This window comes from Antedon mediterranea, chromosome 3 (genome assembly GCF_964355755.1).
Source record: "Antedon mediterranea chromosome 3, ecAntMedi1.1, whole genome shotgun sequence".
In the NCBI taxonomy this organism is placed as follows: domain Eukaryota; kingdom Metazoa; phylum Echinodermata; class Crinoidea; order Comatulida; family Antedonidae; genus Antedon; species Antedon mediterranea.
The window spans coordinates 8,835,493-8,853,073 of NC_092672.1; the positions used below are offsets into that span (position 1 = coordinate 8,835,493).

The 17,581-nt window shown below is 31.4% G+C and overlaps 1 protein-coding gene across 1 annotated transcript in view; it reads right to left on the minus strand.

Moving 5' to 3' along the window:
* Positions 1-17,581, minus strand: part of LOC140044778 (nitric oxide synthase-like protein) — a 72,872-nt gene that overhangs the window by 39,197 nt on the left and 16,094 nt on the right. Inside the window, exons 4-5 of the mRNA XM_072089434.1 lie at positions 11,221-11,312; positions 5,746-5,887 (exon numbers count right to left, since the gene is read on the minus strand). Coding sequence (XP_071945535.1) covers positions 5,746-5,887; positions 11,221-11,312 — 234 coding nt within the window. The remainder of the gene's footprint in view (positions 1-5,745; positions 5,888-11,220; positions 11,313-17,581) is intronic.

The window sequence follows — 17,581 nt, forward strand, 5'->3', positions numbered from 1 at the left end:
AAAAGACAAACGGTTGAAAAGTGATTGTAAATTTCTTTTTTTTTGTTTTGTTTTGTGTCTGTTGTTGTGTTGTAAAGGTATCAACATGTGCTGATACTAAATATTAAAAGTTTTTCAATTTAAACAGTAACTTAATAAACTAATATATTTTAATTTGGAATTGCTACCGTAGACACGCACGTATGGGCGTCAAAAGATAATTTACTTATAATATATATTCATGTTTTTTTTCTACTTATTCATAATTGAATTGATTAATAATCAAATTACATTATAAATATAAAATTGAAAGATCGATATTGTTACTGCTTCATCAACTTGTCAACATAAAGATGATTACAAAATAATGTATTACTCGTATTTTTTATAAACATATTCAAAGTTCAAAGTTTATTAACTTCAACAAAGTTATCGGATGCTGATTTGTACAGCGACGAGCAATACGTCAATACGTAAGTTCCGATGATTGGTAATTAACTTAATAAATTTTAATGTCACATAATAGTTATTGACTTTTACTATAAACTGCACTAACAAAATCATTTACCTCATAAAATCGTAAACCGAAAAAATAGAGTAGAATTTTATTCCAGAAGATAATGAGATTTTTGTTAGATTTAAAGATGTATTGTCCCCCAAAATCATGAAAAATAAAGATTTTTAAAATCGGACTTTGAATAGGCCATTTTGCAGTTTTAATGAAGTTGTTCACTTCCATAAGAAAAAAAACGGGGGAAAAATTATTTCACCTATAAAAAGAGAAAATAAACAGTTAAATTACCCAAAAACTCATTGTCTTCCAGACAATTTGACCATTTTTTGCTTTAAATTACATTTTTCTCAGGTAAATAAATTTTTTTCAGACCCAATTTTTGGTGAGAGTGAATAACTATTATGTGACATTAAAATAACATATTCAACAAAAAAATTTAAAAAAATATTTTTTTAGGGGGACTATATATCTTTAACTATTTGTCTTTTTTTTTATATCTTTTGTTATATATATATTTTTTGTGTAAACCTTTTTATATTTTGTTTTTGTTCTGTGTTTTATTTGTTTTTTATGAGCCAATAAAGGAATTGAATTATAACCGAAATAATTCTGTTTTCATGTTTTGGGAGACAATAGATTTTTAACTAATCAAAATTATCATAATTTAACAATTTTTTATCATCGTCATCATCAACAACCGTCTGTAGTTGTATAATCATCATCTTGTGTTCTGACGTGATTATTTTATCGTCTATACGTAAACATTTATAAATACGTCTCTACTGAAACATATACATACACAACCAACAAATAACGGCATGGTCTAATGCTAACTGATCACATGACTAAAAATAACAACGCGTAAAAATATAAAAGATCATTCGCAGATTCACACTTAATCCAAACAGAGTTCAGTACAAACTGTGTGCTTATGAATAAATTGGCGTTCATAAAACAGATTTAGATAATACATATTCTACAAGTTTATTCCAGTTTCTACAATATGAATACAAGCTAGTCGTTCCATTTGTTTTAATGATTTTGAGGGATTTTCAAGATTACTTGTGTTGGTCAATGTAATGCAGACGACTGGATTTCAATTATGAGTTGATGAGACGATTAAGTCTATCCCCTTAGCAGTAGAGTTTATTTAATCAATTAAGGCTGTCAAAATATCTGGGTTTTTACAGATGATGTTTGTAGATTTTTGTTATTAATGTTTTATGTTTTATATATAGGCCTATTTAAATCTGTCACTGGTAATTAATGAAAGTGTATCGATCTATTGATGGCGCTGTTGCAGCGCGTTGGAGGTAAAAAGGGTAAAATCTTATATGAAATTGAAAATAAAATGGTAATTGAAGGCGTGTCCCTATAAAAAGCGACATTTTGTTTTCACGTAGCGCACTAACCTTTTTGGGCTATCCTGGAAAATCTTTTATAAATGTATTATTTGTAGGACTAATGTTAGTAATTTATGTTATCACTTTGTATGTATTGTTTATGATGAATCAAATCACTAGACTACCTGCAGCTGTCGAATATAAGAGTCATTCTCTATTTTTATAAAAACTATATCTTCAGGGCATCATGCAACTACACTAAGTAATAATGAAGGTACGGTAACAGCAATAGAATGAATGTAATAATAATTCATATGCAGACACAAGATTTAGATGACATTATCTTGAAAGATATAAACATTAAATTCGTATCAATACAAGACAAAACTGATTAATAATTGATAAACTCATAAGTATAACAAAGCTTAAAGAATATTGATGTTCAATAATAATGATGTCTTAATTGTCACTGTCCTATCTATTAATATTGATCACTCTCAATTCCAACTGATTACCCTACTTCACAACTTGAGGTGTCATTTGACGCGAAAAATAACGATTTTTCTATTAACTGATATTCGTTTGTGGAATTCCCTAGGGCAATTAGTAAAGTAAGGGACGGAAACGATTGCACATGCAAAAAGATAGCATAATCAATGTTGGAAATGGAGACCTTTATAACCATCGTCTCTAATAACTATCTCCTATAACACTGTACATCTTATGAATTCTTTATTCTATCGTCATCAAATAACGCTCAATACACTTTCGATTCTCACCTCGGAAAGGCAGTACAAAACTAAGCTTTGATCAATACTCTTTTTCGTTTTAATGCGCATTAAAAGCCAGAATTTACTCCCAAAGGACAATATCATCCTTCCCCAGAGGAAATTCTAAGTCCAATATAAATAGAATAAGAATAGACGTGACCAATAACTAAGTGGTAATAAGTGACCAAAACAAACGCATATTGACCGAAAAACAGGTGTCATCGTAAGTATGGGAAGAACCCATTAATACTAAGGATCATCTTTCAATTATCATACAGGTTTATTAATACAGTGTAGTGATACCTTTTAGAAAGCATTCGATATTTCTAAAATTGAATATTATTAATAGTTTGAATCTCAGAAAGGTGCCATAGACAATGTATAGATAAATTCACACAATTCCCATCCGATAAAACTATACGGTAACATGTCTGGCGACAATAACCAACGTACAGTATCTGACAGCGTGGTCATCCCATGTGATACTGAAGCGTATCCTCCTGAGACGCAATACTGTATATCCTCGTGTTCTGCAAGCATGATGATCGACTGATTGACAATACAAATTAATACATTATGTAGATCAAAATAATAGTTTCTGCTAATATTGAGATTTGAGGTTTTAGACAAAAATGAAAAAAACTTCATAGCTGAAATATATCTCAAAGAGAAACAGTTGTACTAGTAGCAATAGTACATGGGTGTCGATGAATACTAAAAGAAAATGTAGGTAAAAAAGTAAGTAAGTAAGCGTAAGGCATTGACCACGTGTTGAGTAGAATGGAAGAACTTGACGAGATCAGAAGAAGCTTAGCCAAATACATACCATTATTGACAAAATGCCCACAATCTTCACCATAATACATAACATCACATCATGTTTATTGTAAATAAGGTGGAATATATCAGAAGTGAATTTATAGTAGCTATTAATTAGTGTGCAAATTGAATAGAGAAATGTTAACGTTGAATTAATAACGAGCAAGAAGATATCAATTTTGAATTCAAATTATCTTACAATAGACGGTATTTAGAGAGGTAGATATAATAATGTGGATTACGATGTTAAAATTCACAAATAAAAAGATTCAGGCATTTGTCTCCAGATGGACTGATCATATAAACCAGAACCTTTTCAAAAGAATTACATTTAGGTCTACACTGTATACATTTAAAATGTAATTTTCATCAAAGGAAGCATATTGGAATCTTGTTAGACTTCTTTTGTGTTATGCATGAAAAATGCATATCTATCTATTTATCGTCGAACGTTATCGTCCTAGTGTAAATGGGCCTTAACATTCCTAACAGGTATATGCTATTTCCCATATTTGTTTTTACAATAATTGACCTAGATGAACACTTTATTTAAGTTAAATTTTGAGTTTATTTATAGATGAAACATACTATTCTAATTGCTGAATTCACATTTCTACAAAATGAACCTAGTAAGAAATGAACATCTATATTATTATGAATGGTTTAATAATGGGAATAATTATTGTTCTATGTTTTCATAAATATGCGTGGGTAGACTAAACAATCATATACTTGATGAGTTTGACATTCTGAAATGTAGACAATTACGAATTTTGTTTATTTAAGAATATAGACACCAAATTCACACTCTGTGTTTACATTCAGTCTTAAATCAATGAGTCATAGTTTGTGCATAATTTAGTGTTAGTTTAAAAGGTTAGAGAATTAAGAGTAATTTTCTCGCATTTAGTCGTTTAGTATTATAACATAGATGGAGGAGGTACGTGTGTTCTATACCTTTTACCGTTTGGAAAAAGACAGTTTGCCTAGTTTACGCGTTTCTGAAGCGGTCACTAGATTACTATCTAACTGACTATTGCAATTCAGTTATACAAGTCTAATTGACTATTGCAAGTCAGTTAGACAAGTCTAAATAGACTAGATAGCATCTAGTGACAGCTAGAGAATTAGGTGCCTAGCTAAACGGTACTGCTAAAGCTTCTCTGGGTTGGCCTGTGAAGAGCCACGGATTCAATACTTAGAACAAAAACAAAAGGAAGCAAATTATAACGTAACGAACATCTGCGCATGCTTAATCAATCAAATAGCTTTTCTATTTTACGAAAATTATGAACATTTTGGATATATAGTGTTAGCTTTTGCGTCTAATTACAAGAAAACAATAAATGCACTAAAACAAGCACAGCAGTGTTGTGATCATATCTTTCTTTATATTTCTCCTTACATCATTATCTATCAATCTATCTAACCTAATGTCACCTTCTGCACTCAATTTTATCTTTCTATTGTTGCATCAACAAAACGCACTTTACCGTGTTTCAATGCTATGTTTCATTATATCAATCAATCAAGGATCAAAGGAATTGCAATGTTTTTTAGAAAGATTCAAAGCGGCGGCTTCAATTCCACGCGTTATTACAATGACTCTATGACCAAATAAATGGTACGGCATGTTTTCTTTTCAATTTCCATCTGATATATGTGCTTTATATCTGCCGCTGTCTTCCTTCTAAAACTTATTAAAGATGACAAACGGAAGCGATATTTGAACAGATAGTTTATGTTTAACAAAAATGATTTCTTGTCGCTCCAAGACATAAAAGTCCTAGTTGCCTGAAACATTTTTATACACAATTGTTTACAATTGGAAACACAAAATCAATTTAACGAAAAATTATTGATAGATTAAAACAAGGGATAGGCCTACAAAGATGTTTATATTTTTTACAGTGGAACATTGGTTTACCGTAGATCTAGATCTCTGTAGTCAGTGGTGGTACCGTAATTTTTACAAAAGATTTGGAAGGCCTATTATAAAATCCTGAAGTCGGTAAGCTCTAAAATGCAACATTCATGACTATAAACTATACTTGTTAGCGGCACTGTAACTTACCAAATACTACACATTGTTATATAGATACCCAATTAGAACCATTAGGACTAAATATTATGGATGAAAAAAGCATCCAACAATTCTTCTACAAACTATTAATACTTGTTATATATACACATTTCATTCATGCAACGTAAGGTAAGAACTAGATAAACAAGATCATAATAATAATAATGACATAGAAAGAACATAGATAAACTGAAGATAACACAGAATTAAACAAAAACAAATTATTTTTTAACTTACTGCAGTGAACTCAACTGTTGATGGGTCACCGGTCACCGATCCATCCGGGTTCCTATAACCTGCGTAGCTAATGAGCTGGGGGTTCCAAACTCTGAAATCATGTTTACCATCGGTTCGATTTGGAAACACTGTAATTGCTGACCTATTAACGAATGGATATCAGTTTAGTAATAACTCCATATATAATGCTAAATTATTATATTATGTTAAATATGAATAAGAATTTGTCTATAACAATCGAGCACAGGTCTTTAGCAATATCTGACCATTTCTGGGGTCTATAGAAACAGGTTTTACAAAATTATGTGACCTATTTACCTACCACAAAGTATATTGTTTTATTTGTATTTTTAACTAATTTTTGTAACATTTTGCCCTTTATTTTATTTACCTGATCTGCACATGTGTTGTGCTTAGATTATACATGGAGCTACCCTCCATGTGTTATAGTGTGTAGTATAGCTTTTATTATATAACACCTATATAAATTCCTGTCATTTGATTGGACGAATGTGGGTCACATGGCGTGCAATAGTACGCACTATTCAACGATCGTTAAATAGTACTTTTTGAAACATTTTTGTGTACGAAAAAAAAACGTCTAGATGTTATATAAAACAAATAATAAATGTTTTGTATTCGTGTAATGGTACAAATAATGGGACTTGGTGAATGATGAAAGGTTATATCAACTCGGCTTTGCCTCGTTGATATAACCTTTCATCATTCACCTCGTGCCATTATTTGTACCATTGCACTCATAAACATTCATTATTTGTATAATATGTATATAGTTTATAGTTTGTAGTATAGCTTTTAATATGTATATAGTTTATAGTGTGTAGTATAGCTTTTAATATGTATATAGTCTATAGTTTGTAGTATAGCTTTTAATATGTATATAATCTATAGTTTGTAGTATAGCTTTTAATATGTATATAGTTTATAGTTTGTAGTATAGCTTTTAATATGTATATAGTCTATAGTTTGTAGTATAGCTTTTAATATGTATATATTTTTTTATGTTGCTTTTGTTTTGTTTCCTTTCATTATTTTGCGCAATTGTTCTAATGTTTTATTTTTGTTGCACCACTAACGACAGTGTGTGCCACTGATAACAAAGTGGTGACCAATAAATAAATAAAAATAAATAAATAGTACCAATACTGCAGCGGTCCACTTCGAAAAATGGCATGATACCTTATTTTGTCATTGCTTAGGTCTTTGAAAGAAAGAACACTCGTGAGTAGGTCAAAACAGACAAAAGGTTAGGTAACTTCTTTTCTAGGCGTGAATTCAGAAAAATTCAAAAGAGAAAATATTTAAAAAGACTTTTAGCTTACGTTATGACTTTTATACCATAGTATCACAAGTTTGTTGTTATTGATATGAATTTATAAATGCATAGGGCCTGTATCTAAGATAAATAAAGGCAGTTACAATTATTATATTTTTCTGTCGAGGAAAACAATTTTTCAATGTACATTTTCTATATATGGAACGAATACAGATTTGATTTGATTTTGATTTGATTACCATTCGATCATAAATTATCTCATCATCACGTGATACAAAATTAACTTGTTTTTAATAAAGAGATAAAGAGATACGTTTGACCTATATTTGTTGTCAATATCATTAGAACTAACGGCGGCATCGTAGCAGAGAAGTGAAAAAGTACATTGAGCGTGTATTATAAAAATAATGTTCATTTAATAACAACGAAAATAACGTTTGATTGATATTTAATTATTTTAGCTGAACAGTTTCGCTTTAGATTGTTTCATTATTTCACAATGATTAATGAAATGCTTTTACCATACAGAATGGTGTAATACTATATCAGCTGATTCATAGTACATAACCGGTTGGTATTACCTTATTGAATCAGAATTCGGTTAGGAAACAGACATTCTATAAAGGATAGAATCAAAGACTGGATGCCAATTATAACGCTTTTGAAACGTTGTTAACGGTTAATCGCACATACAGGGTCCACCCCAGTTTGGTGAACAACTGTGCTATGCTAAATCTATATTGATTAAGTGTCCTGTTTCTTTATATGTTATATAGGCCGATTCAACGACTTCTGGAAACATAAGCAAATAAATGATAAAATGCATCAGGTTTAGCCTTAGGGAGTCAGGTCGATGTTATATATTTAGACGAACATCCTACCTTTGATCAGATGATTATCCTTGTATCTCAATTTTGCTAAAGTGTTCAACGTCTCCTAGTATAGAAGTAATAGTGTACTTAAAGTTTTATTAGGCGAATCTCAGTTAAAGTGCGTTCGTCTATTTTTTTGGGCCAAAACGTTATTGCCTACAAAACTCTACATTTATAGGTTTCAGACAATTACATTGGTTACATTATATTGCTAATAATACTGGTTTTAGGCTAATTGTCATTATACTAATTAGCCTTGCTATTATGGGTAAATGATGATTGGACTGGAAATACATCAACTTTCAGTTAAATATAACATAACATAATTGAAAGAAACATGAAAGTTAAACAATAGGCCTAGAAGAAAAAAAAAAATAATATTGGATGTCAGCTTTCGTACGCACGACAGGCAATATTAAACGATTATTTTAAGTTTTATTCAATTTTACAAGTTTTTTTAATAATGCTTCAAAACAAACACATTTGGTATAGAAACAAGGCCAACAGCCATAAGTCGCGTGCTAAAACGCATAGTGATACCGGACCGACAGACAGACAGACCGACAGACCGACAGACCGACCGCCCGACCGACATAGTGAACTATAGAGTCGAATTGAATTGTTGAATAGGGCTAATTTACTGTCACATATTAAGTATTCACATTCATACCAAAAACTATTAGATCAAACATTACTTGATAAGACTGTATTAAAGAAAAATAACGGCTCTTTCTGGTTAAATTTAGCAACTTATATTTATTCACAAAGTTAGAATAACGTTATTACAGATACAAAATATTCAAAGTTTGATTTTTCTTTTCTTTATTTTCATGTTTCTTTTTTAGAGGAGAGGGAATGAGAGGGAATACATCTTTAGGAATTGGAAGTGTATTTTTTTTTCAAGCTATGTTTTGTGAATATTTAAACCTACGAATCTAGAATTGATACGTAAGCCTGTTATCAACTAAGTTGCAATATAACTTCAATTTAACCTTAATTGCCATCCCATATACTATGTTCTGATTTCTAATTATTCTAACATCTAACAATGCAAAACTGCAAGGTATGTCGCTTAAAGCAACTTCGGCAATTTAACAATTGACAGGTAAAAAAGTACATATCTATTCAAAAACCTTCTTATCTTCTATCGTGTTTTAATTTCAGTTCCAATTGACATGTGTAACTAAAGAGAAGATTTACAGCTATGGCAGCGTGTTTCTAATGAACTGAAACTATGTCGCTTTCGTTTTTCTTCATTAAACGTATACTGATAATTGGATAAGTGGAAAATGGGATAATTAGGTACATACTGTAGGAAACATATATATAGAGTACCGTACATATGATTTTCTTTTCCACAGCATGGTTATTCATAAAATTGTCTTGTCATTATTGTTTCACACTGATAACCCGTTCGATACCATCAACTTCTGCATATCATTTTCCGCTCTTTCAGTTCCAAAATATGGCCTACTGGAAGTTGAGAGTGTATTTCTTTGCCTATCAACAACGGTATGCCTAATTTTGTGTCCATTTAAATATTTGTTTAATTGGGGGTATACTGTACATCATTTTGTCCATTGTTTTCTTAATAACTTCTTTTAAATCTACCTTATAAGTAAGTGGAGTAAATTTGGAAATAATTACCAAGAAAATGTAACTAATTGATTAAGTTAGTTTATTGATTATTGAGTGAGTGAGTGGCCGAGCGGTTAAGACAGTGGAACCGTAATTACGTAGCCATAACATCGGCAGGGGTTCGAGGCTCACTCGCTCCATGGTTCTGGTGGTAGAACGAGTCTTCTCGGATAAGGACTATAAACCGTAGGTCCAGTGTACACATCTAGCTCGTGTGCACTTTAAAGAACCTAGTACATCTTTCGAGACGAGTAGAGGGTTACCCCGGTGTATTAGTACATCACAGCCACTGATCACCAACTGGGCCCTCTGGGAGACCAGTCTTTGACTGAAGAGGTTACCCAGTATAAATATAAATTTCAATTCAATTCAATTCAATTAATACGCTAGATGTAATCTTTATTACAACATACAAACTGTATTTAGAACATAAGGAAATTAGCGCCTCCAATGGTTTATTTTCTATAGTTTTTTTATTCTACAGTATTGATTATTGTTTATCCATCTTTCAAATTGACACGTTTTGATTTATTGAAAAGAAAACCATTATAGTAACCGTTTGGTTTGATTAATACGATGTAAACTTTTCCATTGTGTATTCAACATTATTGGTTATATGATACAAGGCGTATTATCATCATCATTCATTTATCGATTTTTATGTTGCGCTTATACAAAACAATTGGGTTAACAGTATATCATATGTACTAAGATAAATAGATTTCATGTTAATATCCATGAAATACATTGCCTTGTTAAGGACACTGATAACTCACAAAGTAGAAGTCATGCCATTACTTAACACGTTGAATAGTGTCACTGATGAATACCTGAAATACAATCCCAAAAATGTTCCCGGTTCTCTATTGTATTCAGTACTTAACAGGTTAAAGAATTTCGTAATAAAAACAGTTGTGAATTGTCCTCAAAGCTACAAATGTGGCTACTGTTAAGTCTAAAGAACAAGGTATAATAATACTTTATTCTTTAGACATAATAGTGGCCACATTTGTGACTTTGAACACAATACACAACTGTTTGTATAACGAACGCAATTTTTATAACCGTTTAGTTAAATCACGAACATTCATTGCGCAAAAATGAAAAGGCTTAATGCACATTTGATGGTAAGAAGATTAATAATGGGTGTGACATGCCGTACTGGAATAACCGGCTTAAAAATAAGATATACGTTAAAACAACACAAAGTCCGTAACATTACAGTTTATCTAATACATTTTCAGTTTAATGAAGTTCAACTCAACCTAATTGGATAAACTAGCACACATAACACACGTGACCTGCGTACATTAAGTTTACTTGTATCAATCGAGTCGCAATTACCATGTCATCAGTTGTAATTCTGCCCACGGTAAAACGAGTGATGTACGAGTATTTTATGCCTCCCCCGTTTATATGAGTTCAATGTATTATCTTTCTTCAATTTGATGTATTTTAATGCAAAAATAAGTTTCCGTGCCATTACACGACTCCTTAGACCTGTGTTTGGTTGCTCAACACTGCACTGGTATGTACAAAAGTGACTGTATAGGGCAGTGTAATAACTATCTAAAAATGATTCAGCAAACAAACACATTTTACCCATTTATTACTAACATACCACAAGGGGCGATAAAGGTAGGGGCGTGAGTGAGTATAAATACATACCTGAGATTTCCTTTGTTAGTTCCGTAACTTATGTGATTACAAATTGCCTGAAACATTTCACGTGCTGTAAAGATGTTTCGTGCATCAAACACCTGTAAGACAAAACCAAATAGGCAAATTACACTGCATATCACCAGTCCTGTTATAGCAGTAAATACCATTAACTCAGTACGAATACTTTTTTTATACGAACTATCAAGTCATGAACTTCAATTTGGTTCTTTTAAAGTATTATAGTCTTGAACAGAAAGTCTGGTAAATGCCTTTAGTCTAACTACCCAGTATACATTAAAGGTTGTTTCATTTAGCTGAGACAAGTCGTACCTGCTTGGGACGATCTTTTCAAAACACTGACACATCTGCACTATTTATGAGAAAGTGACGAAATTTGGATGCTGAGTTTAGACTACTAAAACCACACAACATACACTTACATTTTCAAATTAATTTATACATTTTGAAAGATTCCATAAGACTGTTTGTGGTTGTTCTTTTAAAAAATAGTTTACCTTTTGACTGAGTGAATAATACAAAAGAAAGGCAATTAAGATTTATAACGCCTATATATAAAGTCATGTGATTTGTTATGAATCATTGTTATAAGATAAACGTTAATGGATATTAGTGACGTCATGAAAATGGATGGATGGATGGATGGATGAAAAATACAAATATTAAATTCAGAATACCCCTCCCCCACCCCACATAAATGAGGTTTTAATGATAAAAGAAAAGTGAATTTGTCGCCTAATACTATTTGACGCCCTCTTTGATTTCACACATTATAATGTACAAGACATCGACACAAATAACGTACAAAGATGTACTGATACTTTTGCTCAGTTATTGCCTCTAGGCTAAACATGATTAAGGTAACAGAATTTAGGGCATTTGTGTGTTACATTTTAAAAATCTAACAACAATCAGGTACAAATGACGTCATTGGCACTATAATTATAGCAAAGAAGTTTATCTCCGTTTACAGATTTGTTATTGTAGGACTATTAACAAATTCATGAGTCGAAATGAATGTAACATTTACGATTCTTTTGAATATTACTGTAGATATAATACAGTAATTATCCCCTAACTTGTCTGGAATAATAACGATTTCGAATCATTTAACAAACAAGAAAAATGACAGCATTTTCTTAAATCTTTGATTATTAAAAATATGGAAAGTGTTAAAATCATCTTTACTATTTAAATTATTAAATACTATTTTACAATTTATAAACTTTTCTGTAAAACACTATTTACAGATCAAATATATAATTGTTATCGTTTTTTTATAAAATTTAAATTTAAAGTATTCAGAAACATTTTTAAGTTAAGAAACTACTTAGACCGAGTGATTTTAATGTTCCACAAAGAAAGGAGTAAAGACCATTAGGCTAAAGACGCTTAAACATTGAGAATAATCAGTGTATAAACGTGACAATAGCGCCCCCAGCGGTTTATTATGATTCTATACGCAATGAAAATGGTATCTACCCGGGGTCCATGAAACCAACTTATCCGGGTGAATAACTAAACCTATATAATTATTGCTAAATACCTATATCATACCTATACAAAATTATTCGTGAATCTTAATGCTGCCTCTAACAACCACAGTGCTTACCAAACGCAATATTGTTGTATTATTATCCATCGTTATTTCAACTTTTATGAACAAAATTCTCAGCATTTATTTGGAAATGTGACATATTTTACATAATCTTCATAGATATCTCTTATCAAACGTTTGTAATTTAAAATCATCTTTAAGATGGAATATCGCGAACAGACATGATTAAGGTTGAGTTTTAGTCGTTCCTTGAACCAATATTATGATCGTAAAATTCCTATCCCATTACTTAAAAATGATTTGTACTAGCCTCCTATTGGTCATATGAGCAATGTTATGAATACAGTTGGTTCAAGCCGTCAAACTAACAAAATACCATATTCAATGTCTGATAAAACGTTTTTATTCCTCGTTTAATTTACTGTATCTAGAAAAGAAGAATTATGATTACATGTTTAGTCCGGTTTCGACTGATGTTGAAAACACGTAAAGTTAATCTTTCCTTTAAAGAATCGAACGAGATTTTTTTGTTATTTTTTCCTGATTGAATAAGTATGCTTTCACAAAACTAATGCATTGTTGTATATATATTATTATAAAGATCGAATGTTGCGTACGGTTTTGTTGTGTTTAAGAAAATAGAGTAAATTAAATTGTTACTTTAATAGTGTGCATGTACTATGGACGAATGATTACCATTCCCCTTGAAGAAAAAGAAAAACAAATCTAGAAACACATGATGATGTAGTTGGATGGCTATTAATAGTTACTGTGCATGCAGATTTTTTTCCAAAACTATACACTGTAAAAATAGTGTTTAGATCTTAAACATGTATTTTGTACCCACTTTTTCCACACATTTAGCCTTAAACATGTTTAGATGTGAAACATGTTTAGGTTCTAAACACATTCTAAACATGTAGTCTGTACCCAACTCAACACATCAGTGACGTATTGATTGTTAAACATGTGGAGCAATATGAAGACAAGTTTAGGTTTTAAACGTGTTTAATTTGCCGTGTGTGGAGCTCATATGTGGAGCTTTTTTCCGCCACAGTAAAATCGTATGCACGCAACGCTAAACACATACCTAAACATTTTGACTGCTAAACATGTGGAGTAATTGAACATAATATTGACATTAGTCAAGTAGAGGAAAACAACATGTAGCTATAAACACGTTAGCTTTTAAACACGCTAAACATGTAACTCGTGTCTAAAAGCTAAACGTGTGTAAAAGGTGGGTACAAAATAGGTGTTTAAGATCTAAACACTATTTTTACAATTAATCGTATGATAAATTGGACGTTACATTTTATTAGGTGGTCTCTCCATTTGAACGAGTGTGTCACTCTAAGTAGGCATAGAAAAAGACACACTCTTCCCTGATAGGCCTAAACAAATTGTTTTTTCTTGCAGAATTTTACCGACTTGCGTGCTTCAAGATAGACCTACAAGATATGTTATTGTCACTTCAAAAGTATTTTCTTGATGCTAAAGAGACCTACAAAAGTTTTAAAAAAAAACAGCGAAAAAATAAAATTTTTTAGATGGCGCCGCAATTTTGACATTTTTCATCACCTAAGTTGCTAAAATAGTGCATTAGCAAAAAAATGATTCATGTGTTATTAACCAATAATGTTTTGACGAATTAATCAGAGTGATATGCTTGGGAGTCCACTCCGTAGATCTGAACGGATAAAGAATCATGTGGATTTGGAAGTTCCCTGTAAGCCATTCAAGAGACAAGAAACTGAACCTTAATTACACTAATAAAAGCAGCGGTCATCTATTTGGAAACAAACTATTGTTATGCATTATGGTATCAATAATGCGTTTCAGAATTAATTACAATGATGTGTTTGTGTGTATGTTAGGCCTAATGTGTGATAAACTTTACATAACAGAAACATGTAGCGACACTAACTTTTAGTTCAACAAACCCTTTTTAGGTATTAAGCAGTCATTGCCTTATGCGCTTATTATGCTAGAAAGTTACCATTCTGCAGATAATGTTAAATGATCTGCTATAAGCCCGGGTACATCCAAGACTTAACAAGTCTAGTCTAGAGTAATTAGTCTGAAGAATTACCAATACATTAACAATCGTATCAAATTTCTGACTCAATTATAATGACTACACAGTTCAGAAGGAATGTTTAATTTGAATTTGTTAGTTCATTCATACATTTATCCAATCATTGTAAGGATAATAAATAACAGTACCATAACAAACAAAATATCTTGATCTTGGGAGCCGAGCAGTAATACTGATGGCGCACAATTGGATTTCGGGGAGCCGAGCAGTAATATTGATGGCGCACGATTGAATTTCGATCGTGCATTATCTACCGAGTCGAACAGAATTTTTAAAATTTTTATAAAAAGGCATAAGCGTGGATTTAGCTTCAATCGTAAGAGTGAAGGAAGATAGGCCTAATGCACGAAAGTTAATATCAATCGAAAAATAAAAATAATCCTGTGAAAAAAAGTAATGTTTTCTCCTAGACTAAACTAATATAAGTAGATGTACTTTTCTATAAAAAAAAAACCCTAAAGAACTAAATAATAATTTGTATTATGACATTTTATGTTGTTTTTTTTTTTTTGAAAATCAAAATACAAGAAAAAGTAGGTCGCTTTATGTTTGATTAAAAAATTATGTTTATATTTATAATTATAGTGCACATTACTACCACAACTATATTAAAAACAGATGCACACAGCTCATTGTACTTTACTTTTCTTAGTGTACAGTACTAATAAATTAAGCCTATATATTATTTTTTTAGGTATCATTTATTGAATGCAATATTGTATATAAACTGTCTTTATTATGACTTAAATCTTGAAACATAATTGAAACGTTCAGTTTCAAAGATATTAGGTTCAATTATTGGAAACGCCAGGAGGGACTGCGGTAAGGTTTTCCATTAAAAGTCTACGAAAACGACTTCAAAGATGGCAGTTTACTGTCGCAATGTAGGTTAAAGACTTCGGTAGCTTATCTGCATAACGCAAATCGTATGAGAAAATGGGGTCTAGAAATAACAATTTAGCTTGTACTTAAAGACATCTAATTTCTGAATATAGGCCTAACTCTGATGTCTACAGAAATAATTGGTATATTAGGCCGTGACATACTTCATTCAATCTTGCTATCGCTCACTTATTGTCAAAGGTTACATGTAATGTAAATATATTTTGTATTCGATAATTTATTTGTTTATTTCTTTCTCACACATTACTCCATCATATACGCGTGCATTTAACGTTTTTAGATATTTTTCTGATGAAACGCGTCCATTTGTGTGTAAGTGTTATATCTTGCGATCTCTAATCGCCATATATATATTATTATTAAGTCATAATATTCCTAAGTCTATGTGTTGTCAATCTTTTTCAAAAGCGATGTCCAGCAATAGAAATGTATGTATGAAAAGTAATAATCGCAAAAACTACGGTAATAGTGCCTTTTGCTTCATACATTTGCGTGTATGTTTTGTATTATCGGATGCTCTACTAAGCTGCTGAAAAGAAATCTGGTTGTACTATATCGTGCAAGATCTATCGATGCGGATGATTCCGATAAAACCTATTAGACATTGATTGAAGTTTACTTTTATAGGTTTTGTTAATTCTCTATTCTAAGAATGAAAAAGCCCAATAATTCACTTCAAAATTAATATTAATTGCTAGCGATCAAAATATTATCGAAATAAGCTTTCACAATTAAAATTATCCTTTTTATATTTATTAGAGTGGCTTCAATCAACAAGCTCTCTTTTGAGATATTGTTTTTTTAATTATGATATAGCCGAGAGTGAGAATTTTTACCGAATGGAGATTCGTATAACTCGAAAATGGACGACCGTGTAATGGGTCACCCATTCGTTTGTGCGCAATAATAAAAAGTGTGCAACTAATTCAATTTTTAAAATGTCATCGTGCGCATTTTTGTTCACGTAAACAATGTAGAGAAGTTTTATTTTCATTTTGTCAATATTTAATATTATCCATATTAGGATACACTTTCATTGTTTGTAAGTATCCGGCTTGTCGCCACATGGTCTATTAACACACATCTATCCCGCTATAAGATGTTAGAATTATCCTTCAGAAGCTTAAACTATGGCATTATTATCTTTACGAATTCTATATTGCTATTGTTAAACACTCAGCTATCTAGTAATCACGACCATGGTGGAAATCATGCTTTGCTGTTATGATACCATCTTTGGATGTAAGTACAGTACTACCATTAGTACATAATAACACCATAAAAAAATACCAACAAAATGGAAACAATTGATCAATAGCCTCCTACGTGCAGGTTGCGTATAATTATCCAAGATTATATAAGAAAACCGGCTTCGGCTATACATCTTTATGATCAATACGGATATCGATTTGCGATGACGTACAGTAGGACCATTACATTAGTTACGTCATGTTAATTCATTGTGTGAACGTATGGCATTTGGATGCGTTGCCTCATCCTATTCCTTGACATATTTTTGGCGTATGTAACGTGCATACACACAGAGTGCGTAACGACCTACACAAATCGAAAGCTTCCCAAAAAGTAGTACAAGTGTATCTCTATTACCATGATACAACAAGACTACTACAAGACACTAACTGACTTTCAATATTCAGTAAGATAGTAACTAATGACAGCTACAGTAGTAATGGGTGGTTAAGCACGATTCATTATTTTTTGCGAATTACATTTTTTATGTTTTTTTGGATACAAATTCCACGACAATCGCGTAGGTCGTCAAATTAACT